This window comes from Ursus arctos, unplaced genomic scaffold (genome assembly GCF_023065955.2).
Source record: "Ursus arctos isolate Adak ecotype North America unplaced genomic scaffold, UrsArc2.0 scaffold_8, whole genome shotgun sequence".
In the NCBI taxonomy this organism is placed as follows: domain Eukaryota; kingdom Metazoa; phylum Chordata; class Mammalia; order Carnivora; family Ursidae; genus Ursus; species Ursus arctos.
This window is the reverse complement of record NW_026623100.1, coordinates 28,973,113-29,000,658: the sequence shown is the minus strand read 5'-3', so window position 1 is coordinate 29,000,658 and position 27,546 is coordinate 28,973,113. Positions and strand designations below refer to the sequence as shown.

General features: G+C 34.7%; 1 protein-coding gene across 18 annotated transcripts in view; it reads right to left on the bottom strand.

The window, feature by feature from the left end:
- Positions 1 to 27,546, bottom strand: part of EHBP1 (EH domain binding protein 1) — a 519,124-nt gene that overhangs the window by 260,850 nt on the left and 230,728 nt on the right. For all 18 annotated transcript variants that reach the window (XM_057308933.1, XM_057308930.1, XM_044377838.3 and 15 more), the window contains one exon: positions 6,239 to 6,296. In XM_057308933.1, the coding sequence (XP_057164916.1) occupies positions 6,239 to 6,296 (58 nt within the window). The remainder of the gene's footprint in view (positions 1 to 6,238; positions 6,297 to 27,546) is intronic.

Below are 27,546 nucleotides of genomic sequence, written 5' to 3'. Positions count from 1 at the left end.
ATATATGTGCCTAGAGTAATAAATCTGGGAATCATTAGCACACAGGTAATACTTAAAGCTTAAGAGTGGATGTGATCCCAAGGGAAGGAGTACAGCTAGAGAATATAAATGTTCAAAAATGAACCTTGGAGCACAACATTAACATATCCAAGAAATGAGGATGGCTCAGCAAAAGAGGGTTTGTACAGCAGAAGGAAAACGAGAGGCATGTGGCATCCTGAAAGCTAGTGAAGAAAATGTTTCATGGAGAAGGGAACAATCACCTGTGCCCAGTCTTGATGACAGGTTAGACAGGACAAGGCCTGAAAAATGACCACTGGATTTAACAAAGCAGAAGCCATTACTGACTTCACAAAAGCTGTTCCTGTGGAATAAGGAGAGCAAATGCCTGATTGGATTGGAATGGGTTCAAGAAAGAATAGGAAAAAAGAAATTAAAGATATCAAGTACACGCAATTCCTCTGAAGTGTTTTGCTGAAAGAGAAAGAGAAAAACAGTCTGGTGATAGTGGTAAAATAGTGTCAGAGAGAATTTTTTTAATAAGAGAAAAATATTTTAATGCTGATGGGAAATATCCAGTTAAGGGGGAAATTTAATGATGCAAAAGAGAAAGAATTACTAGAGTAATGTCCTTAATGATAGAAAAGGAGACAGACTGGCCTTTGTCAGTGATAATAGGAAAGAAGTTATATGAGTGCAGATGTGCGCCAGGAACAAATTTAACAGATGAGAAAACTGAGGCACAGATTGGCCCAAGATCACACAGCAAGTAAGTGGCAGATTTTGAATCTGAACCCACAAAATGGAACTGAGAAAGGATCGAGATCATGGAAATTTATGTCCATTCAAATCATATCATATCTTGTTAGTTAAAATACCACCATAAGAAATAGGTTTAGTAGCATTCTCCTCACTCCAATCCATAAATTGTCAATAATTCTCCCTCTATTTGCTCTCCATTGCCCTCCAGTCACAAAACTTCAGGTAAGGGAAGGGAAGTAAAGATTCACCACAACAGACTTAGCACACCATACCCAAAGGTAAAGAGCTGAGTGCTGTTGATTAAAAATTATCTCTAGAGACTCCTCTATTGCCCTGCCTATTTATGGAAATATGCCTATTGACAATCCTAGGACAAAAACTCCACGAAGTAAACAATCTCCATTTTGAAAAGTATATTTCTGCTTACCTTAGATAATCTTTAATCAAAACCCTGCTCTACATATTCTACATACTTAATCTTGAAGATTGATGACAATTCTCTATCATAAATGTCTGTGAGGATTTCTGTGTCATCTCATGTACTATGATGGTAGATCAGGCTATTCCTCTGGTCTCTTCAAACTCACCATCATTCTATTTTCATAGCCTCCCCATAGAATAAAAACATAAGAAGAGTATAATAACTGAACTCTCCTTATTAACCACAACAGAAAGATAAAGTATTTGTAAAATTCTTTTAAAAAATTGATTTATTCATTTGAGAAAGAAAGAATGTGTGCAAGTGGGGTAAGGGGAAGAGTGAGAGAATCTTCAAACTCCCCACTGAGCACAGAATCCATCTTGGGGCTCGATCTCATGACCCATGAGACCATGACCTGAGCCAAACGACAAGTGGGATATTCAACTGACTCAGCCACCCAGGGGCCCCCTTTTTGTAAAATTCTTAATGAAGAAATGACCATCAAAGAAATTTAGACCTGAAGATATCCTTAGGAGATCTAATGCAGATAAGGAAACTAAAGCAATTAAAGAGTAAACAGCTTGCCTGAACTAGTCATCAGTAGGAGAACCACCTCCATGATTTCCAAGTTCAGATTTTTTTACTTAACCAACATCATACCCAGCTCTATCCCTGATTCACACAGTAGTCAAGAAAATAGTTTTCTATCCCTAAGGTCTTAACATTTATTAGATGATATGGAGATGAAAAGCAGGTAATGCAGAGACTACCTAACAACTGGGCAAAGTTAGTAGATGGTAATGTCAGATCATTTCCTCAGGTACCCTAATGCTGGTCTTCTAAATGACCTCTTTCAATTCTCAGTCTTGGATCACAGAAACTAGATTGCTCAACAAACAAAAATACAATCTGCTCAACAAACTGAAATCTTTTTTCTTTTAATTAAAAAAAGATGTAAGGGTGTGCTAGTTCCCAAGTTGCTAGCATGCTGTCATTTTCTTACCATTCTAACCAGCATCTCTCTCCCCAGCAAAAAACGTCCAACTAAGTCAGAGATCTGGCTTTCTCTTATTCCTTTTAGAGACTGTACAACTTGACTAAGTTAGGACACTGTAACAAAATCAATTAGTCCAGCTGAGTAGCTGGCACTACCAGCTTTATAATGTTAGCTAATTACTACAGAGTAGGCAGAAAATAGGACCAAGTAAATTTTACTGGAGAGGAAACCAGGAATGCACACCGTAGCAAACATGAAAAAAAGTATTCCTATTTTCAAAGAGCTTACTACAACTTCCACCTCAAACGGAATTCAAGAAACTGAAGCTAGAAAAAGAATGAAAAGCCAAATATGGGTATAAATAGTGAGCACTAAATTGGGTAAAAATACCAATATGTGCAATAAACATCTAATTGTACAAATCCATGGGGACGTTAATTTAGGTTTTTAAGAACTTGATTAGAAAAAGCACCTCACATTGGCAAAGATCAGCACTACAAGAACCGTGATCAGTTTCCATTGAGAGTAACAGAAAGGATTCTTTAGAAAATAATTAGGCACAGAAACACAAGTACAGCTGTTCAGCTTCTTTGTATAGTTAGGAAAGGCAGGTTATTTCTTTATTTGTCAGCATCCTAGTACAGATAATAGTACAAAGGATCAGACCACATTAACCAGTTCCCCTTATACAATTTTTCTCACTTTTTAATCATATGACAGATCGTTTGTCAAAGCAGGCCTAGGAAAAAGGTAACATTTCTCAATATAGGGTCCTAACCCTCAAAATGCCTTATTTTCTAACTATTTCATGTCACACCTTCCCTAAAAGACTTGTACCTAATATGGTACTGAATATAGACTAAACATTCACTTGTTATTTCTGATTCCTACAAAATAAAAATATTTCACTAAAAACTTATGGTTGTCAGTTGTTAAATAATTTTCAATTTATAAAACTGCATATACCTATATGTTTAAGATGTCACATATAAAGTTACCTTACAGTTGTTGCCATTAAGGCAAAGCTCTGCAACTGTACCTCCCCCTCCTGATATCACAGCACGTTGTAAAAGGCTGGAGCACAACCACAGAGCAAGAAGTAAAGGTGGTAATGCCATTAAAAAGCCTGTGAGGACTTTAAAGCTCTGATTTCCCTTTGGAATTCTCCTATCTTTCTGTGAGCTTAAATTTCTAGCTGGAAAGCCATATTTAAGGCAACATACTACTCTGCCATAATTTGGGGGGACTATCATAATTGTCCTGCTTCCTACTGTCCTATATTTTATTGAAAAATAACTTATTTAAGCATATACAAATTAACTGCATCCTGACAAAAATCTTTATTATAAATGCCATGACTTGAGGAGAAGAGGCAGGGAAGCTATATATTGTGTTAATTATCCACGGTAATTATTTTCTCAATAAAAAATGAGTCATCAATGAATTTTAATTATGTATTTAGCTATAAAAATAGACATGTGCCCAAAGAAAGTGAGCACTAAACTGAGAACTAAAGTTTAAATAAGGTAATATGCCTTATTTATTCTCCAATCTGACATTTATCTGCATCTCAGTTACAAGTTCCAATCTATCAATATAAAAAAAGATAGATAGAATCAGGGAAGAGAAATAACAAGCTATATGGATGACAAAAACCAAAACTGATCACTGTACAACTCAAACTCTTTCCAAAAACACAGTTAAAAGTAAATGGCCAATGATTGTAGAGATCTTCTTCCTCCTCAGTGACTTCAATGGGACTCAGCAGCAAATAATGTGTATTTTAAAGAAAAACCATCAGAAAATAGAACTGACTTTCAGAAGAAAAAAGTGGTACTAGTCTTTGGATTTAGTATAACCAATAGTTAATTTAAAAAAAAAATAGCTGGGGACACAAGTTTTTTTTAAAGAATTCCAAAATGTCATGGATTTCAAGTTTCTTAAGATTTAAAAAAAAAAAAAAACAGCTATTTGTTTAAAGTTTAGAGTAATATTGTTATCATTTCTTTCATAATTTCTGGAACTGGATTTTTAGGTCCCCTTTTGGGTGTTCTGTACAATTTATAAAACAGCATTTCACATATGCATGAACATGCTATGCACTTGCTGTAAAGAGCTTAACACATTGTGGGTTCTCATAAATTTTTCAAAAGAAATACATCTATAATGTTTTAAGAGAAAACACAATGATTCTGAAATACACAGTAGGGATTTGAAATATAAAGAGCATCACAACTGGACAGTAGTCTAAGAAATAATCCCTTCTAGAAAATACTGTATTCTGAGAAAAATCAATCTGTAGCCTCATAAGTTTGGATTTCACCATCAGGATTCAGTAAGTATTGGATATAATATGAAATATAATCTGGACCTAAAAGTTATCTGACTTTCAAAAATGCAATCAAATAAAGGTGTATTTAACTTCAAATATGGGTATGTATTCTGAATTGACCTATAATCTAAAGTATTTCACTGTATTTCATATTTTTTAAAAATAATTAGTATCTAATTACTAAAAGGAGGCAATCACTTTCACTTGACAGCTAAAACACATAGGGTCTAACATTCATAGTTATAGTCATATTCATCTATCATACTTAGTGGATGACCTTATATTGTTCCTTTCCACAAAAGCCTATGACCCACTAGGCAAAAGTGACAAATGTCCAGCAAAACAGAGAAGACCCTAAGTCTACTTTCAGAACCCTTCCTCATAGCCATGTAAATGAATAAGAAAATATTATAGGCTCAAAATACAATGCCCCCAAACTATAAATATATGCTTGAAAAAGATGTTGTTCATGATATGATGCAATGGACCTTTCCTATGTGGCTGCTGGAAATACATTTAAAAGTTAAAAATGTACCAACACTATTACCCAGCAAATTCCATTCCTATGTATTTGCCCAAGAGAAATTAAAATATTTGTCCCCTAAAATACTGTTTCAGTAGTATTTATACCAGACTTATTCACAATAGTGAATATTCGGGATATTCACTAGAAATTAATCAAATCTTCAACAGGGGCATAAATAATCAAACTGCAGTATATTCACTTGATGGAATGCTACTCAATATTAAAAAAAAAAACAACCAATATTCACAACAGCATGAATAAATCTCAAAAACATTATGTTGAGCAAAAGAAACCACACATAAAATAGGACTACTGTATGATTCCATTTACATGAAATTCAAAAACAGGCAAAACTAGTCTATGGTGATAGGAAAATCAGAACAGTGATTGCCTCTGAGAGTTGGGAATTAACTGGAAGAAGACACAAAGGAAAAAGTGATGAAAATAGTCTATATCCTAATAGGAGCACTAATAACACAAGTATATGTTGATCAAAACTCATTACATTGTATAATTAAGATCTATATGTAATTTTAGTTGAATAAAATTTGATAAGATGCCCCTGAAATATTAAAAATTCTGAAATTTAATTAAACAAATTAAAGGGAATAAATTTTTTCCTCACACAGGACTACTTATGGAAAAACCAATATCCACTAAACATGCTTATAGTTATTGTGTGCTTACAAAAATATTCACTGTTATTGAACATTTAAAAATTCTGTTCTACTCCCCACAAAGCTTTAAGTGCAAAAAATTTAAACCTTTGAAAAATCTAACTCTTTTCTGAACCCAGCAATGGACTCAGATAACTCATCATTTCTTAAGTTTGCCTTAATTTCATCCTCTTGGAATCTGAGTAAACAATCCCAGGTACAATTTTGTAAGTGTGGTACCTATTTAATCATTAATTCATGATTACCATTGTATAGAGAAGTTAAATAACAATGATGTTACTCCAGGCTACCACACCCAAGATCAGAACTCAGGTATCTGGCTCCCATTTTCAGAACTGCAGTTAAACAATCACAATGCCTGATCAATCATTTTAGTAGATTAGATAATTAGAAATAACCCAAAATATCAAGTAATATTTTAAAATATTCTATGCCGGGACCAGAGAAGCTTCATAATTTGACTAAAAGTTAAATGCAACATTTGGGTAAGAAATTTAGAAAAGAATTTAGAAAAGAGACAAACCTTAGAAGACTTCCTTCGGCTTCTTCTTGTCCAAACTACCACCAGTTTATCTGGTTGCCTGTCAAGCAAGAAAAAGATAAGGCATAACTTAAGTAATCTTATATCAAATTAATAAAGTTTAGTTCTAGTGCCTTTAAAAGGACAAAAATATCATCCACTTTTACATAGAGCAGTTATTCTTACAATAAATCTCTGTTATTCAAATATAGTAAATGTTGAATATAAATATCTAATTTAAATGACAAATATTTTATCCACATGTTTTTCTAAAAATCCTTTAGCAAGTGAATTCACTGGGACAAACCAAGTAAAATAAAATACTTAGAATTGGTAACTATTTTAAAAAGAAAAGCAAACATACATCTTTAAAAATTAATGCTATACATCTAACACATTATCTACTTCAATTTGGAGAAAATAGCATAAAAATGGCACTTCTAAAATAATTTAAATCTATGGGTTACACTTTATACCACTTTATACCTTTGCATCTCATATCTTACGAACAATGTTTGTGGTTTTCAAAACATTTTTATAGTCGACCATCTCAACAATCTTCATAAAAACAATACAGTACTAAAAATAAGTAAGGTATATACTCTTATTTCTATTTTATAAATTTAAAAAACTGGCAAAATAACTAATCAAAAGCTCTGGCAGAACCAAGTCTATAACACAGGTCTTTTAACTCTTAGACCTTTCTTCTTTGCCTTCTGCTAATATAAAGTAAAAAGTAAAAAGCAAAAAAACAAAAACAAAAACAAAAAAACCTGTTTTCAGCTAATACAACTAAGCTCTCTTTAGTGCTGAGGGAAAAATCAAGATTATGATTATTAGCTATTTTCCTTATATTTTTATCTTTAAAAAATTGTACATAAAAGCTTTTTAACCAAGAAATGAATAATATACTCATCTTAGTGACCTTCACCACTTTCTATGTCTCACTTACTTTACCCAAAAATCCCTATCAACAGATGACCTGTCCTCTTATTTCATTTAATTAAATCCACACACACACACATATATATACACATACATAAAAGGCCACCAGTCATAAACTCCTTACCCAATGATTCACCTATTAACCTGTCCAAAGAGAGTTGTCCAATGAAAAAGTACTGAGGAACTGACGCAGAATGTAGCAGAGAAAAATAAAGTGATAAAAATATTTTAAAACAAGATAAGAGAGATAAAAGACAAATTGAGAAGTACATATGCCTAACAGAAATGCTAAAAGTTCAGAACAGTGGGAATAGCTAAGAAAACACTGAAGAGGTAAGGCTAAGAATACTCCAGACTGGAAGAGTCCTTAGATAGAAAGTATATATTAAAAACTAATGATGTACTGTATGTTGGCTAATTGAACTTAAATTTAAAAAAGGAATTATATCTTAATGAATAGGGTAATTAAAAATAAATCTAATATCTAGATACCGTACAAACTACAAAGCAGCAAGAATAAAGAGAAAAACGAAAAAAGAAAAGACAGGTTACCAACAAAGGAATCACTGGACTGATAGCAACTTCTCATTAGCAGCAACAGAGCCCAAAAGACAAGAAAGCTAACGATCTTCAAGTTGCTAAAGGAAAACAGCTGTCGCCCTTGAGTTTTTTTTTTTTTTTTTAAGATTTTATTTATTTATTTGACAGAGAGACAGCCAGTGAGAGAGGGAACACAAGCAGGGGGGGTGGGAGAGGAAGAAGCAGGCTCCCAGCAGAAGAGCCTGATGCGGGGCTTGATCCCAGAACACCGGGATCACGCCCTGAGCCGAAGGCAGACACTTAACGACTGAGCCACCCAGGCGCCCTGCCCTTGAGTTTTATACTGGCTAAACTATCATTTAAGAAATGGTTTTAGACAGTTCCTGGCAAAGAGCAGATAGTCAATAAATATTTGCGTAAGGAAGGGGGAAAAGAAAGAAGAAATGGTTTTAGACATATGAAGACTAAGAGTTTACAATGCATAGATCCCAGTTAAACAAGGGAAGCAGTAGGATGCAAAAAGCAACATAAATATCATAAAATGTTAATGCTTGTTCATTTTAGCTGGTAGAACCCAAAGAAAAGCTAGACCAAAAACAGGAGGAAGGTTCTAATAATAAAACTGTTTGACTAAGGAGCCATCTAAACAAATGCACAATGTTTCTGGTGGTGATAATAACCAGCATCTTATAAATAGAAAAATGGTGGTTCTCCATCCAAGACTAAGCTTATTTCCGAGTGTCAGGCATTAAAGATAACAGTTGTAAACTAAAACCAGTAGCTTGCTTTGGTGAGTCTTCCCACAGTGAGATGTTGGGAGCAATAGCCAGATGCAGAAGTGCTAAATTACAGATGAAATAGAAGAAAGTGTCTATGAAATATCAGAATGTTAACCTAAGAATCCGAACCAATGCAGAAACAAAACCTTGTTCAACACAGAGAGAAGCAGAATAGAACAAATAACAACGAAGATGGGGAGCAGTATAGTAATATAATAGATGGAGCTGGGAAGAAGATATGATCAATGCAGGCAGCTTAACAGTAGAGGAAACGAGTAGCCAATAAATGTAGGCTACCTTGTTTGAAAGTATTTATGGCTTGCTGGAACATTTTACCTAGATTACTACACTAACCTTTTCATCATGTTCTCATCTCCACATCTTCAGGCAACCCCAACTCTTAATTATATTTCTATGGTACTTCTTTAGAAATGCTACAAAATCGTACAGCTTTTCCTTGTTTTTTTATCCTATAGTTGTCTCTTACACTGAAGTTACTACAAACTGGTCCTTGCAGTTTGAATTTGACAGATTCATTTCACCATAAGAGTATTCCATTTTCTTTTACTTTGAACTTAAATTTTAAAAATCAGCTCTTACTTAAACGCTTTTAAGCAAAGTCCATGCTGTCCGGATTGCTAGACCCTCCACTATTACCTGACACCTGACCAGCTTCTATTTCGACCCTGTATACATTTGACCCTGTGACAACCTGACATGCAAAACAACATCCATATTCTTGAATGTTGTTTATAAGGCACTTCACCACCTGACTCTGGTCTACCTTTCTAGCTACAAATATCTGAACACATACTCCTTCAGTCTCTTCACATCTTTGCATGGTACTACCTTTCTTACCAAAATTTCCTCTTTCTCCCTTTTCTACCCGATAAATTCTTAATTCATCACTTCTCTGTGAAACCTTGACCACTGCTCACTTCTCCCCCATTCCATATTCCATAGCTCAGGCAGAGTTACCTGCTCCTACTGCTGTATTTCCAGTAATACCTTAAAAACATGTCTATCTAAATATTCGATATGCCCTATATTACATTTTTATTATTTCTATCTCCTCTACTACATTACAATCCTTTATCAACCACACCTTATCTTTATATTCCTAACAATTAATAAGAATTTGGTACAAGGTTGAGGCTCAATGAACATTTGCTGATGAATGAACCTTAAGTTTCCAGCAAGAATTCCCAACTGGTTAATTATAGTTGATGAGGTCCAACTACAGCCAGTAGCTATACAATACATCCTCTCTGCAGCTTACTTGAAATTTGCAGGGATTCTCACCTTCACTGCACATGGGAATCTGTTGGGAAGCTTTTAAAAATACTGATGCCTAGGTTCCACTCCTGGAGAATCTGATTTAATTGGTGTCATGTAGAGATTTTTTAAAATTCCTACAGGTGATTCTAATATGCAGCCAAAGTTGAGAACCACTGTTTTACAGGGAGACTGGTAAGCAATCCCTGTACCTCCTGACTTCAAACACTAGTGAGGTGTAAGTTGTGCCAGCAGTGGGGTTATCTCCCCCCTACCCCGGCCCCGACCCCACACATCATCCTAAGCCACCATTCAGGCCACCTGCACTGTTGCCTCCTCCTAACTCAGCTTCTCGGCACCTCCCTCCCCTCAACCATCCTGATCTCAGTGCTTCAGAACAGAGAAACCTTTTACCATAAAAAATCAGGAAGGGCGGTCTCCTAACCTAAATGTCTGAAGTTCCAAGAATGTAAATAAAACATAAATGACTTATCTGAGAATACCCCCAGAGACAACTAAACTTTTTTGTGCTTCTAAGTGATGTCCCATTTTTAAAATGTCTTTACTAGAAATCAGTCCACCTTTGCATTATCATAGGCAACATGACGCAGTGTTCTAAAATAAAGATGCTGTGACTTATTGTTCTCAATAGATGAGTACCAATAACCACACAATTAGCTGACCACAATTAATATTTTAAGCATCTATACTATACTAGACAAGAACATTTAAATATTTACATATGTGTACACAAGAGGCCAGGGACAGAGTGAGAGTGTCATCCAACTACCAAAGAACCTATAATTATACAACTTTCTACCCAAAAAGCCAAAACGTAAACCTGATGGAGCTCAGGTTTCTTAGAGAATTCAACAATCACATATTTAACATTTCTACCCCAGCCCCTAAGTTAAGTAACCAGGTAGGCCTACACATAATACATACACAGACATATAAATACAAACATACATAATTACATATGCAAACATTTTATACACATGCACATAAAATATACACACTGATGCACTTTCTTTGAAATCTATCTAAAGTGTTCCATTAAAAAAACTGAAGTCTTTTGGTGGGTTTATTCAGGGAAGAAAACTTTACAACACAAATTAAAATTAAAAAAAAAATAAATTTAACACCTCTAACCTACCCTCTGAGTCCTTAAACAGGAACAAGAATAAGCTAAATGTGAAGGTGGCAAGACTTGTCTCAAACTATGGTCCTGATATTAAAACCAGAGAGTAGGAAGGAGGAGAATAATGAGTGGAAAAAGGAAAATATAAGAGAGCCACAATGAACCAGAGTACAAAACAGTAAGCTGTATCTTTCTTTGGTCTGAAGCTAAATTTTGTGCCCTCCTCTTTTGCCACTAGTGAGCTTAAAGGTAAAAAAATATATATAAATAGATATAGATATAGGTATCTATCTATCTATCTATCCATATATATTTCACTGAATGTCTATTATGTTCCTGGCACTGTGCTGAGCAATGGAGATACAAAGATAAAAGAACATAAACCTCGATCCTCTAAAAGTTTACAAACCAGTAGAGAGACAAGCAAGTACACAAAGTACCCCATTTCTAGCACAACCTTGAGGAACACAGAGAAGACAATAAAACCTTACGCAGAGAAAGCTCTACTTATATTTATCTCAGGAAATATGCACACTGACAAAAAGAGCCTACCCAACCACTGAGATTACTTATTTAAAATTTATTTTTAAACCTGTAATTTATGACACCTTAAATATAAAATCCGACAAAAGATGAGTGACTAATACAGTACATCTGTCTACTACAAAATTATAAAGCCATTTAATATATTTTCTAACAACATTGACAAGCATGGGACTATGCTTAGGATATCATGTTAAGTTTATTTAATACAGATTAAAAATTTTTTCCTATACTCTATAATGAAAGAAGATACCAGGAAGAAATATCTCAAAATGCTACTGTGGCCACTATTAGAAAGCAAAATTACATGTCATTTTAAAGATATACTTTTCTTTATTTTCTGCAATGCATTTATATTACTTTATGCTGGAGAGCTATTTAAATGTGGGGGGGGCTGTTATTTAAAATAAAACAACCCTTTTAAGTTTAGAATTAAGTATGAACAGAGTTAAACAATTTCTTAAATTTTACCTTGACACTCCACTATGGTCCAAACAATAACAATATGACAAATACTTATCAGATCACTCTTTCTCCTCTACATCAATCAAAATTCCCCTTTCTCCAGGGTAAGTACCTTAGGAGGGTACTGAAAGGAAAGAAATTGGAGGAAACAATTTGCATTAATCTAAGAGATATGAATTTGTAAAAGAAGACCCTTCCAAAGCGACACAGTATAGAGGAGAGCATACTAGCACAGAGGAAATGTATTTTTCCTAGTTCTGGCGCTGAGTAACCTTCAGAATTCGTCTCCATTTCTCTGGGCCTATTCCCTAATTTATCAAATGAAGAAATGACTAAGATTTCAGCTAGTTCTACACTTGATCTTAGCCAAAAGGCCGAGAACCGATAGATTTCAGCTAGTTCTAAAACACAGTGGTTCAATGACTGTAAGATTAAATGACTATAATTGACTAAATATTTGGTGGTTTAAAATGAAATGAGAAATTCAGGAATAGGGTAAAGAATTTATGGCATGAAATCACTTGCCTCCTGTTTTCTTATAATCTAGAGCTAGCTAATATTATTAACTTTGAGTAACAATATGAAAGGGGAAGTAATATTTTTTAGCAGAACAGTAAACTGACCACCAAAGATTCATGCTCCCTGTCCAAAGCGCAGTGTTAGTTTTGGGAGGTGCTGCAAGAAGCCCCTCAACTGACCCCACCCACCACCTCTACCACCATCAGGTTGGCATTGAAATGGAGCCACATGATATTTCTTACCACTGGAATGTGAGAAGTTATTGGTATCACTTCTGGAGTAAAACGGGTAATAAACAGTATGCCTTCTCCATGCCAGTTGAATAGAGAGGATTCCAGAATGCAGAGGAAGGCACAGTCATAAGATAAAAGGTTTCTGGGCTCCCAGCTGACCACATGGAAGCCAGTCAACCTGGAATACCCTCTCTAGACTGAGATGTGAGCAAGAAATTAACTTTTATTAGGTTAAACCACTTGGATTTCTGGGTGTGTCTGCTATAGTAACTCAACATTCTAGAAAATTCGGTAATTTAAAAATACACATACATAATAATAAAACAGTTGCTATCTTGTATTAAGTTTTCTTTGCAAAGTACTGAGACCAAATTTAACCTTTTTATGTACTACTGGTTTTCATTTATATGAAATTGATGCTTCCAAAGATAAAAGACAGCTATAACTCAAAACCTAGTAATTAATATTTAAGCCCCTGAGCTTTTCCTAGATTAAAAATAAGGAACCATAAGTCTTTAGAACACAAAAGTACAACATATTTCTGCCACCACAGAATCCAGGATGTGTTTGCAATAAGAAAAAGAGAGCTCAAAATATTAATCCTGTAGTTAATGTGAATAGCCACTTCACTAAATAACAAGGTTATTCTTTTTAGGGGAAAGGGCTCTTAGCCATAACTGAACATTTCATGGTGGGATGCTGTGAATATTGAAACAAAAGGGAGAAATTGTCTTATCACAGAAGTACTCTAACTTTAGTATTTCTCAAGTAATTATTTTTATCCTTCAGTAGGTACATCTGCCTCCTACTGTATTATAACTGCTGTAGCTCCAGTTAATTATATTCCTTTATGCTTACTTCACAGGAGTTATTTAGCAAGCTGTAATAATTAATTCAATAGGAAGAAAATTATACAAGATGAAGTACTCATATATAGGATATATTTCTTTTCTGTAAAAATGAAAGGATAGTTCTAATAACAGGAGCTGTAAATCTTTGTCACTTAAATAAAACCACTTTTTTAAAATTATATTTTTGCATCTTCCTACTGTCTTTAAAACATTTTCACAGAGTGACTGCTTTTGGTCAAAAATATTTAACTGGTGATGCCCATGGACTTTTGCTGACAGAAATTTCTAATACCTATATATCAGTATTTAGAGACAGCACCAGTCAAACTGAGGAGGTGCGGTTTGGCATTCTTGAACTGAGTACACTTTTTAACAGGCCACCAAAAAAAATATATATATATATATTTTTTTTTTCTTTTTTGCTGTACTATTCAACAGTACAAAGGGTTTATCATTTTTTAATACAAGGTTATTTCTGAGACAAATAGCATTATAAGTAATCACTACTGTATCATGTGTGCAATATTGGTCTTCCCTCCTATTTTATTGTTTTACGGAAATCACCCACACCACTTCTTTTAATTTAGCATATTTTTACTCTTCTTTTCTTATAGGCTTGTTGGAACAAACCTCACATGTCAAGAAATTCAGATCAATCCAGAGGTTAAGTATCTGACTAATCTCCCAGGATGACAGTTTTTTAAAAAGTCTCAATATGTCACCAATGCCACAGGCCTAGAAAAAAAAATTCCAAATGGAGCAGAACACTGGTGGACTACAGGGGAAAAAGGAACTAATGAATCACCAACGTTCAACTGTTCTCAGAGGAATTTTGAGAGGCTGACAGAAAAATTTAGGAATAATAATCACATATATAGGTGGGAAAACGGCAAAAAAACCCAGCATATTTTAACACAAGAAAAATCAAAAGAAAGGCAATGTGATAATACCACAGTGCTCAGCTGCAAACAACACTAGGTCATAACAATGAATTCTGATCTAACTCTTGTAAAGCTGGCTGGAAAATAGGAAGGATGGTAAAAACGAAGGGTTAGGTTGCTTCAGGGAGGAGGTGGTATAACAGCTAAATCCTCACTGATCACGTTAAGAAGCTATAAAGTCTAAAATCAAAAATAAATTTTTTTTAAGTTAGAAGTATGTTATTGAACAATGAAATACCATTCATACCCACACTGGGAAGTTTATATTCAAAAAGATAGATAATAAGTATTGGCAAAGATATGATGAAAATGAAACCCTCACACAATGCTGATGGGATTGTAAAAGGGTACATCTGCTGTGGAAAAGCTGAGTAATTCTTCAAAAAGTTAAACATAGACTTATCATAAGATCCAGTAATTTTACTCCCAAAAACTTGTACACGAATGTTGATGGCAGCATTATCCATAACAGCCAAAAAATGAAAACAACTGAAATGCCCACCAACTGATGAATGGATAAACAAAATGTGGTATATCCATTCAACGGAATATTATTCAGCCATACAAAGGAATGACATACTGATACAAGTTACAACATGGATGAACCTAGAAAACATTACACTAAGTGAAATAAGCCAGACACCAAAGGTCACTTATTGTATAACTTCATTTATATGAAATGACCATAATAGGCAAATTCATAGAGACAAAAGTAGACTCATGATTGCCAGAGGCTTGGAAAGGGGAGTAAAGACAGGGATGACTATTAAGAGGAACAGGATTTCTTTTTTGGGTGATGAAAATATTCTGAACTAGATAGTGATGATATATGCACAACTCTCTGAATATACTAAACACCACTGATTGTACATTTATAAAGGGGTAAATTTTTAAGAGTTTAAATAAGACTAGTAAGAATAAAGGCAAGAAAGGGTTGAATAAATGCTAAGTGGTTATATACAAGAAAACAGTCATTACTTTGAAGATCTTCCTTATTCACAAAAAGGACTCCAAATTAACCACTGCCAAGAATAATAACCCATCCTCAAAAGATTCACCACCATGAGGATATTTTTAAAAAGAAGAACAGCAAATACCTGCATAGCATATCATGTGTTTAAGACAGTGTCTTAAGTGTCCTACATATACTAACTCAAAAACCCCACAAGTAGGTAATAAGGTGCTGCACTGCCCAACACTAGAAGGTGTCATTCACATCCTCTATGACCTGCCTCACAATCTGAATAGATATTAATATCCCTATTTTACAAATAAGGAAACTAAGACATAAATAAGTTAAGAAGTTTAAGAAGTTTTGCCAAGGTGACTCTAATAGTAAGTAGAAACTAAGATCTGAAATGAGGCAGTTTGGCACCAGAGTCCATGCTCCTAATCCACTACCTATACTGACAAATACACTGTAGCCTCTATAGCGAATCTCAAAGATTTTCCAAACAGCATTAATATCTTTGAGAGGTTATACTTGAAAGTATAATACTTATTTAAAAGCATAGATTTTCACCTGTTTGTAGAAATTAGTTACATTAGTCACAAACTTCATATTATGTTTATAACATCTAACCTATCTGAACATTATCCAGGAATGAAAGTTAGATTTGTTTTTAAGACTGCTATTCGACCTTTCACAAGGAATACATATGCATGTTATTATTTGGTCTGTGATTTTATCTTTGCCTCTCAGATTGTCCTAACTTTTTGTTTAAATAGAAAATTCATTTCTGGTTGTTGTAAAATAAATTAATTTGCTTCACTATAAAGCTAATTTTTGGCTATCTTGATATCATTTCTTCTCTCTATAAAGTTTAATCTGATAAATTATAATAGTAATCACAAAAGAACTTTAAAAAAATCAAACAGGATTAAAAAGTAGTGAATATTTAAAATTATTTATTATCTCACGTGGCAAAAGTACTGTGATCCAAGTCCTTTGAGCAGATGTCTCTCCAAGCCACTGCCACACAGTGATGAGTAAAATTTAAGCACTCTAGAATTTGGCATGTGACTGACAGGGTAGAGAATTACTATATGTGCCTTAATGTAAGGTGAGATGCTTTTTTTTTTTTTTAAGGAAGAAATTGCCTATTTATATCCTTACAACTCTTTTAATTATTTTGAACAAAGTACTGGCTAGAGAAGACACACCAGCTCAAAATAAACCCAATCAATATTAACTTTAAATGCTTAGGTGGCTCTACTAAGAGAATAGGTTTAAATGGGTTTAAATGGATTAAAGAATATTTAACCAATTTAGTAATTGTTCCTAGAAGAATGATTTCTCAGATGCAGAGGGAATGTCACTTATATAAACAAGCTTTTTATTTAAAAAACTATAAAAGTAGTAGAATACTACTATGTAGAAATCCAAATATATACATATGTGGTCAATGAGAACAATAAGTTATTTTAATGTTTCATTATTTAATGTCATTTACTTGTAGCCTGGGATAATGTTTCCAATGACATTACTATAACCAGAATCAAAGAGTGCTGTATCTCAAAGAGAGAGGCAGAAGTGAAATAAGCTCTATGAAAATTAGTCTAGATGACTCAAAAAGTAGCTCCAGTAAGGATGAAGATATTGATGTCAAAGACAAACACAGAGTTTGAAAAAATAAATACTTTATAAGAAGCATTACAACTAAATGCAACATGTGCTCTTAAATTGAATCCTGCACCAGAAAAAAATTTTTTTCTTTTGTTATAAAGGACATAATTGCAAAAATTGGTGAAATCTGAATAAGGTCTCTATATTAGATAATAGTATTGAACCAGTGTTAATTTCCTGATTTTGATTACTGTGTTGTATTTATGTAAGAAACTGTGTTTTTAAGAAATACACATTGAAGGATTTAGAAATACAGAGTCATCATAACATCTGTAATTCCTTCTCAAATGAGTCAGAAAAAATGTATGTATATGCATAAACACAGATACATTTACACAGGGAACAATAAAGCAAATAAGGCAACTAGATGAGTATGAGAATACTTTGCACCACTTTTGCAACTTTATATATCTGAAATTATAAAAACCAAATTAAAAAAATCAACAAATATATTAGTATCTTTTTTTAATTAGTATCTCAAAAAAACTGTTTCAAGAAATTTGTTGGAATGTATTATATTTTTATATATATTTAAGTTTATTTTATACACTGTGACATTATATATGGTTAAATTATTACACCAAATATAAGTTGACATCTGTCTATTTCACCTCTATCTCTATAAGCTAGCAAAAAAAAATTTTTTTTTTAATGGACCTTCTAATTAGGAAAATGCTGGTGATAAGTAACAGGGACTGGGGGTACATAAAACGTTATATGTTCAGGATCACCCTATATTGAGGCACACAGAGTAGCCAGCTTCCAGATAAACAGCTCCAACTTTGAAGAAAACACTCAGAACTAGTTTCTGCACAGGAAAACTGAAAATAATAGCACTTCTTGATAGCTTTCAGACACATAAATAACATCTATCAATCGGCAGTCTGGCCCACAGCTTAAAATAACCCAGTTCAATACAGTCTAGTCATGGCCAAAGAGAAACAGAGCTGAGCTATTTCCAGCTGTAGCATCAGCAAGAAGCCGAGTATGTTACATACATCCAATAGTCAAGAGAAGTGCATTTGTTTCTAGGGCCAAAAGTCAGCACCAACCAGGAAGAACTAGTTCCTATGGAATTCATGACCTATCCTATACCTCCCTTACTAGGAAGGGAACTCAATTTTTCAAAAATGACGAAAAGATATCAGACTCTCTCCCTTCTGAAAGAATTATTATTTCATTATTTTTTATGCCTTACTGTTGCCCAGGGAATAAAATTCAAACTCACTCAAAGTCCTTCTCAATTTGGGGCACCTGGGTGGCTCAGTCATTTAGCGTCTGCCTTCAGCTCAGGGCATGATCCCAGGGTCCTGGGATCGAGCCCCGCATCAGGCTCCCTGCTCCATGGGGAGCCTGCTTCTTCCTCTCCCACTCCCCCTGCTTGTGTTCCCTCTCTCGCTGGCTGTCTGTCAAATAAATAAATAAAATCTTAAAAAAAAAAAATCCAACTCTTGATTAAAAAAAAAAAGTCCTTCTCAATTTGACCTCTATAAATCTTCTAATCTAATTTACTACATAGTATGCCGCATATAAATTAGATCAGTCATTGCTCCAAGAACATGACCTGTGCTTTTCTTCCTGTGTCCTCCATGTTGCTAAATGTAATAAACATTTTGGGGGGTCCTCATCTTATCTGACCTCTTACCAACACTGACATTTGTGTATTTCTTCCTCTTTGCAGGCTCATCCTCCTCTACCTGGCCAGGCAGTATTAGGAAGTCCTCAAAAATTGGCTTTACCCTTACCTTACACCATATACAAAAAGTAACTCAAATGGATCAAAAACCCAAATGTAAGAGCTAAAACTAGAAAAGTCAGAAGAAAACATAGGGTAAAAACTTCATGACTTTAGATTTGGCAATGACTTCTTAAATATGACAAATACACAGGCAACAAAAGAAAAAGCAGATAAGTAGGACTTCAATATAATTAAAAACTGTTTTACATCGAAGGATACTATAGAGTAAAAAGGCAATCCACAGAATAAGAGAAAGTATTTGCAAATCATTTATCCAGGATATATAAAGAACTCCTACAATTCAACAACAAAACGAACCAAAAAAACCAACCCAATTAAAAAATGGGCAAAGGCATAGCATAGGGAATATAGTCAATGATACTGTGAGAGATGGTAGCTGCACTTGTGGTGATAACAGCATGACATATAGAGAAGCTGAATCACTATGCAATACAGCTGGAAATAATGTAACGTGTGTCAACTATACTCAAATAAAAAATTCATTAAATAAATTATGGGCAAAAAGAATACCAATTCCACACAAACTCTTCCAGAAAACTGAACAAGAGTAACTATTTCCCACTCATTCAATGAGGCCAGCATTCTCCTGATACCAAAACCAGGCAAAGACTTCACAAGAAAACAAAAACAAAAAGAAAACACTGCAGAATAATATCCTTCATGAACACAGATGTAAAAATACAACTAAAATTTGGCAAATTGCATCTAACAAAATATTAGAGGGATAATAGATCATGATCAATTGGGGTTTATCCTAGAAAGGTAGGGTTGGCTTAACATCCAAAAATCAATCAGTGTAGTTCACTGTATTAGCAAACTAAAAGAAAAACCATATGATAATCTCAATACAGAAAAAGCTTTTGACAGGGTGCCTGGGTGGCTCAGTCAGTTTAGTGTCTGCCTTCAGCTCAGGTCATGATCCCAGGGTCCTGGGATTGAGTCCCACATTGGGCTCCCTGCTCAGCCGAGAGCCTGCTTCTCCCACGCACTCCTGCTTGTGCTCCCTGTCAAATAAATAAATAAAATCTTTAAAAAAAAAAAAAAAAAAGAAAAAGAAAGAGAGAAAAAAAAGAGAAAGATTTCGACAAAATCCAACATCCATTCCTGATGAAAGCTCCCAGCAAAACAGGAACGAAGAAAACTTCCTCAACCTCATAAAAATCATCTACAAAAAAAACCCCTATAGCTAACACCATATTACTGGTGAAAGATGGAATCATTCCCCTAAGATAGGGAACATGACAAGGTTTTCCACTCTCATCACTTCTCTTCAATGTTGTACAAGAAGTGCTAGCCAGTGCAAATAGGAAAAAAAGAAATAAAATACATCAAGATTAGAAAGAGTTAAACTGTCTTTATTTGGAGATGACATGATCCTTTATGAAAAAGACCCAGTAGAATCTACTAAAAAAACTAGTAGAGTAGCAAGGCTGCAAGATACAAGGTAGATAAACATATTAATTGCATCTCCATATACTAGAATTAAGATGTTTATCATTTAAGATCAATACACTCAAGATCAATTTTCTAACATTTTCAGGACATTCTAATGCACATTTAATCTCTAAATTGGGAATGAGACACTATCTTATGTCCTTTATTTATAGATTCTCAAACAGTGAGTTTATTATATAAATTTATAAATTAATTTTTGTTGATATTTGACAGCATTTATTACCTCTATTTATCTTTTCTTCTATTTTACAAATGTTTAAAATAAGTGTATTTTTAGGGGTGCCTGGGTGGCTCAGTGGGTTAAGTATCCAACTCTTGATTTCGACTCATGTCATGATCTCAGGGTTGTGAGATCGAGCCTTGCCATCAGGCTCTGCACTAGCCATGGAGCCTGCTTAAGATTCTTTCTCTCCCTCTCTAAAAAAAAAAAAAAAGTGTATTTTTATAATCATACATACATTCCTTTACTTCATTTCCTAAATGTTACCCACACTTTCATTATAATACAAATCTAATTGTAATCATACTATACACAAAAATGTGTATCCCCGTTTTTCACTAAAAAATCTGCCATAAGTTGTATGTTCTTCCAAGGTGCTACATAGAATCACTTAAGTATTTTTTTTCTTGTTGTAAAATCATGCATATAAGAATAAAAACTATAAGAAGATACTAAAAAAAAATACAGATCTCATTTCTTGGCTCATCGACTGGTTTTGTACTAAGAGGTATGTGCTTTTATGTCCCAAGTTATTTCTTCTTTTCTCACCCTTGATGTCCCAAACTCTAACGCCATATCATCATTTTCACATTTTCAAGGTCTATAACTTTCATATTGTGTGTTATAATTATAACAATTCTTATATTTTGGATGAGTTATTTTTTAAATTAAAAAAATATCTAGGGCCTTACAATATTAAATACATAATTTTCATTCAGAATCAGATAGCATCTGGACATACAGAGACAATCTGCTAAACATATACCACTTAAGCAAAAAGAAAAATTAATAAAGGGGGGTAAGAAAGAAGCAAAAGGAACAGTTCTTTTTTCATTGAATATTTAATGTGTTTTTACCTTCTTGCTAAGATTACTTAGCTTCTTCACCATAAGGAATACAGTTATTCTTACACAATCCTTTGGATCTTCAAAACCTCCTGTTCTAATCTGGAACATTTACTTTCTAACAATAACTGTTCTACAGGTGTCAATCAAAGATCATTGTTTTGGGGGCGCCTGGGTGGCTCAGTCGTTAAGCGTCTGCCTTCAGCTCAGGTCATGATCCCAGGGTCCTGGGATCGAGCCCTGCATCAGGCTCCCTGCTCAGCAGTAAGCCTGCTTCTCCTTCTCCCCCTGCGGGTATTCCCTCTCTCGCTGTGTCTCTCTCTGTCCAATAAATAAAATCTTAAAAAAAAAAAAGATCATTGTTTTGTTTTGGGTTGGTTTGTTGTCGGTTTAAGAGAGGGGGTTTTATACTGTTTTATGTTATTAGAAATTCCTTGTTTTCTTGGAGCCCAGGACATTTTATTTCTGGAGGGATTTTTTTGTTTGTTTATTGGAATATATCCTCAAGTAATTCTTTTAGGAAGTGAGAGAGTGGTGATTTTATCAATCACAATCCAGTCAGAAAAACAAAACTCCACTAGGTTATATTAACAGCAGTGATTTAAAGTACAAAATTGTTTAAACATGTGATAACAGACTAAAAGAACAAAAAGGTAGCCCAGAGGTAATACCTGTAGTAAGCAACTACTTCTCCCAGGGCCACAGGAACAAACAGTAAGAGGCTGGAGCTATCAAAACCTAAGATCTTGAAGGAGGAGCATTGGGGATAGAGCTCAGCCCTGAGGGAGCACTGCCCGGCTGCTGCTGGTAACTCAAAAGTATCAGAATGAGGACACTTCTGGCAATATTAAAAGAAGGTGGAGGATGGAACCCATTGTTGATGCTGAAATGAAATGCCATTGCGGGCCTAACACTTATCAGAATATTAAGAAAACAGGTAGGAAGTCAGTCTTCTCTCTTCATGCCTGTCTCCTAATGGTAGAAACTGATAGCAAGTCTGCTAACACAGTCTGAAAAATATAATTTGGACAGTCCCAGCCCCAGCATCAGAGAGAATTTCAAAAGGTGTTTTAGGAGTTGAATTTTAAAGAATCAGCATTGTACTTAATTTTAAAGCTTAGGTGAGGAGAAAATTCTAGATTCAAAATTATTTTCCCTCATGACTTTGAAGTCATGTGCTCCTTTGTCTTCTATCATCCAGTGTTACTTATCAAGAGTCTAAATCTTGCTATGCGATTTACATAGCCTATTACATGCTCCTATGCTCACCACCTAAACAGACCAATCTAAAAACCAACGGTTCACTCTTATTACTAAGATAGTAAATGATTTACTAATTAATATACATAAAATTATACTTTAAGAAAAACAAGATCATATTGTAGTACTATTTTGCAATGCATCTAACTTTTTTCATCTAACATTTCACGAACTTTTTAAATGTAGTTAGTATTCTTCCACACTTTATTTTTTATTTTTTATTTTTTTTTAAGATTTTATTTATTTATTTGACAGAGAGAGAGACAGCCAGCGAGAGAGGGAACACAAGCAGGGGGAATGGGAGAGGAAGAAGCAGGCTCCCAGCGGACAAGCCTGATGTGGGGCTCAATCCCAGGACTCTGGGATCACGCCCTGAGCCGAAGGCAGACGCTTAACAACTGAGCCACCCAGGTGCCTCTCTTCCACACTTTAATAGCCACAAAGTATTTCTTTATACAGATAGCACCACAATTTAACCAATTCCCCAACTGTAGACATTAATATCATCAATCTTTTTATTACTATAAAGAACACAAAATAAACTTCCTTATAGATGAACATTTGCACAAACCAATGAGTATCTATATTCTTAGGATAAATTCCTAGAAATAGAATTGTAGGGTCAAAACACATTTTTAAGGCTTTTGAGACATACTGCCAAACCTCCACTCTGGAAGGTCATACTAATTTATATTCCTAAAAGCAAAAAAGAATCAAAATGATCCCATACTACAACCAATAGCAAGTATAATCATTCTTTTATAAATATGAAGAAAATTATAAAACCTTACTGAAGCACATAAAACAAACCTAGACAAATGGAAAGGCATATCACATTCTTAAGTCTGCCACTTTTGACATTATGGCAGACTAGATAAACTAAAGGGTCCTTCCATTGTGAAACAAGTAGATTCTGGAAAACGTACTATGTGTTTTAAACAGATTGCTGGGCTCCCTAAAGTAGAGGGATTCTCTAAAGACCACACCCCCAACTGCCCCTACTATTTAAAAAAAGGTGAAGATGAGGAATACAAATCATGAGTCTAGTTGATATGGGAGCTGGGGGTTCCAATATATAAAGAAATGGAAGAAAAGTGATGCCTTGAGGGCAAAGTCAGTATCAGCACTGCAACTGAGATTGCTACTATAGTTGAGGCCACAAGCAAAGTGACAGAGCTGAAACTAATGCTACCACATTTAGCCTGGCTCTTCTGAAGGGAGCTGAAGTGGTCCCAAATCAGGTGCATTGCCAGATCCCAGAACAAATCACTGGAGGAAAAAAATCCCCAACTTAGACTCTCAGGGGTCTAATCAAGGGGAAAAAATATGAGTTCACACTTGATCAGTAAGCAAACGAGGTGGCAAAGTAAATTTAGGTATCTACCTCAGTAGAAAAACAATGTGTGTGTGTGTGTGTGTGTGCGCGCGCACGTCTGTGTTTGTATGTGTGTGTATATACATATACATATATATTTTTTAAAGCACAGAGAACATTCAACTAAATTGTATGGATGTGTATGTATAATGAGTTAAATGCAAGAATGATCACCACCAGGTTTGTGGTGGTTATCGTCAGGTGATTTTAAACTTCTCCCTATACTGTTATGTAATGTTTGAACTTTTATAATGAATATGTATTATTTATGTAATCAAAAAAAAATTATGTAACCCAGATAAACAGGAGATTAGGCTAAAAAATCATCAGAGCACTAGACTTCTACTTCTAGAAAGATGGAGCAGACATAATTCTCCCTATTCCTCCCACTAAGTACAACCAAAAAACACTAAAAATATTATACTATATACAAAACATAAAAGATTTTGAAGGATGGCGAGAAGGTGGCAGGCCAGCTAGGGAATTCAGCCTCAAATAACCCAGACTTAGAGCTGAAGAAACCAGCAACCCCAAAATACCAATACATTCACGCATAAAAAGCCCCAAATGAAGTAAAAGGACCAAGAAAGGGGTAGTCTAGCAAGACCAAGAGCTTTCAGAAAATAACCATTCTACATCAGCTGAACACCACAGAAAATCTGTAACACCACCCCCAAGCTATGTAAGCAAAGGCCAAATGGGGTATTTAGACTTCCTCCTTCCTGAGACTCTAACAAGGTGCCCACTGAGGTGGTGTCAAAGGAGGCCAGTAGAGAGCCACGATTTTTATCTCTGCCAAACAGTATCAAGGCTTCACCTACCTATGGTGTCAGTGGAGACCACAAAAGGAACCTGGACTCTCACCCCCATCTAGCAGTAATGAGGTTCTCTACTGACTGCCACTGTCACAAGAGTGAAGCAGGGGGGCTTCTCGTTGATACAGGGCAGACTTGGGAGTTCTCAATACTCCTGAGTAACAATGAAAGTTCTGACTCTCCACTCAGTCTCCTCTGACACCAACCCAGAAGGGAGTGGGGGGGTGCCTCACTGCTGGGTGGGAATGATAAATTGTGTGTATATAATTTAATAACAGGAGCAGCCACTTAAAAAGCAAAAGCTATAACAAAGAGATATACTCAAAAATGCTATAGATAAATTGAAATGGAATTCCAAAAACTGTTCAAGAAACCCACAGTATATACTGGGAAAAGAAAACACAGAAATGAAAAACAAAAACCAAAAACTAAAATGGCAGGCATCAGCCCTCACATATCATAACTTACATTAAATGTAAATGGTTTAAATACAAAAATTAAAAGATAGACATTGGCACAGAGGGTTAAAAAATACAAGTCAACCATAAGCTATCTACAAGAAACTTACTTCAAATGTAATAATATAAGCAAATTCAAAATAAAAGATGGAAAGAAATTTATGAAGCAAACATTAACGGAAGGAAAAGCAATATTAACATCAGAAAAGGAGATTTCAGAGCATAAAAAATTACCAGACACAGAGGAGGACATTATATAATGATTAAAAGGTAAACCTACCAAAAGACATACAATACTAAATGTGTATACACCAAAAACCAAGCTGCTAAATATATGAGACAAAAACTAATAGAACTGAAAACAGAAACATAAACCTACGATTATACTGGAAGCATCAATATCCCTCTCTCAACAATTGACAGAAAAATTAGACAGAAAATCAGCAATATTATAGAAGAATTCAACATCAACCAACAAAATCTAATCAACATTTAGAGAATACTCTATCAAAAAGAACAGAATATAAATTCTTCTCAAGTGCCCACAGAATGTATACCAAGATAAACCATATCCTGAGACTCAACACAAACCTCAACAAACTTACAAGAATTTAAATCGTACAGAGTGTTCTCTCTGGTCACAATGAAGTTCTAGAGAGTGCAATAAGGCAAGAAAAAGAAATAAAAGGCATACAGATTGAAAAAGAAACAATAAAAACTCTGGGCAAATGTCCTCTCTGCAACTGACAGGACTGACCATGTAAAAAAATTCCAAAAAAAATCTACATAAAACACTCCTTGAATTAATATTTGAGTTTAGCAAGGTCACAGGATACAAAATAAACACACATACGTAAATTATATTTTTTGTACACCAAAATTAAAAACAAAATACCAATTATAATTGATTTTAAAAATGTACTTCCGCGTAAATCTAAGAAAACATTTAAAGGACCCGTATGTTGAAAACTACACAATGCTGATGAAAGAAATCAAAGATGATCCAAATAAAGAGACATACCTTATTTATAGACTGAAAGACTCAACATAGGAAAAATGTCTTTCAATGAGTGAACGGTTAAAAAAACAGTGGTACACCCATACCATAAAATACTACTCCACAATAAAAAGGAATGAACAACTGATACACACAACAACCTGTACAAATCTCCACAGAATGATGCTGAATGAAAAAAAGCCAATCCCCAAAAGGTCATATACTGTATTATTCAATATTCTTGAAATGACAAAATTATAGCTACGAAGAACAGATTAGTGTTTGCTCAGGGTTAAGGAGGGGTGCAAATGACAAGGAAATGAGTATAGCTACAACAGGACAAGATGAAGGATCTTTGTGGTGATAGAAATGTTCTATATTTTGACTATCATCAGTGTCAGCATTCTCATTGTAACATTGCACTATAGTTTTTCAAGATGTTACTACAGGAAGAAACAGTAAAGGCTACACAGGATCTCTATTATTTCCTATAATTGCCTGTAAATTATCTCAAAATAAGAAGTTTAATTTTTAGAAGTCACAAAGACAGCACGGTACTGGCACAAAAACAGACACATAGACCAATGGAACAGAATAGAGAACCCAGAAATGGACCCTCGGCTCTTTGGGCAACTAATCTTTGACAAAGGAGGAAAAAAAAACCAGTGGAAAAAAGACAGTCTCTTCAATAAATGGTGCTGGGAAAATTGGACAGCTACATGCAAAAGAATGAAACTTGACCACTCTCTCACACCATACACAAAGATAAACTCTAAATGGATGAAAGACCTCAATGTGAGACAGGAATCCATCAAAATCCTAGAGGAGAGCATAGGCAGCAACCTCTATGACATCGGCCAAAGCAACCTTTTTCATGACACATCTCCAAAGGCAAGAGAAACAAAAGATAAAATGAACTTGTGGGACTTCATCAAGATAAAAAGCTTCTGCACAGCCAAGGAAACAGTCAAAAAAACTAAGAGGCAGCCCACGGAATGGGAGAAGATATTTGCAAATGACACTACAGATACAAGACTGGTATCCAAGATCTACAAAGAACTTCTCAAACTCAATACATGAGAAACAAATAATCAAATCAAAAAATGGGCAGAAGATATGAACAGACACTTTTCCAATGAAGACATACAAATGGCGAATAGACACATGAAAAAATGTTCAAAATCATTAGCCATCAGGGAAATTCAAATCAAAACCACACTAAGATACCACCTTACGCCAGTTAGAATGGCAAAAATTGACAAGGCAGGA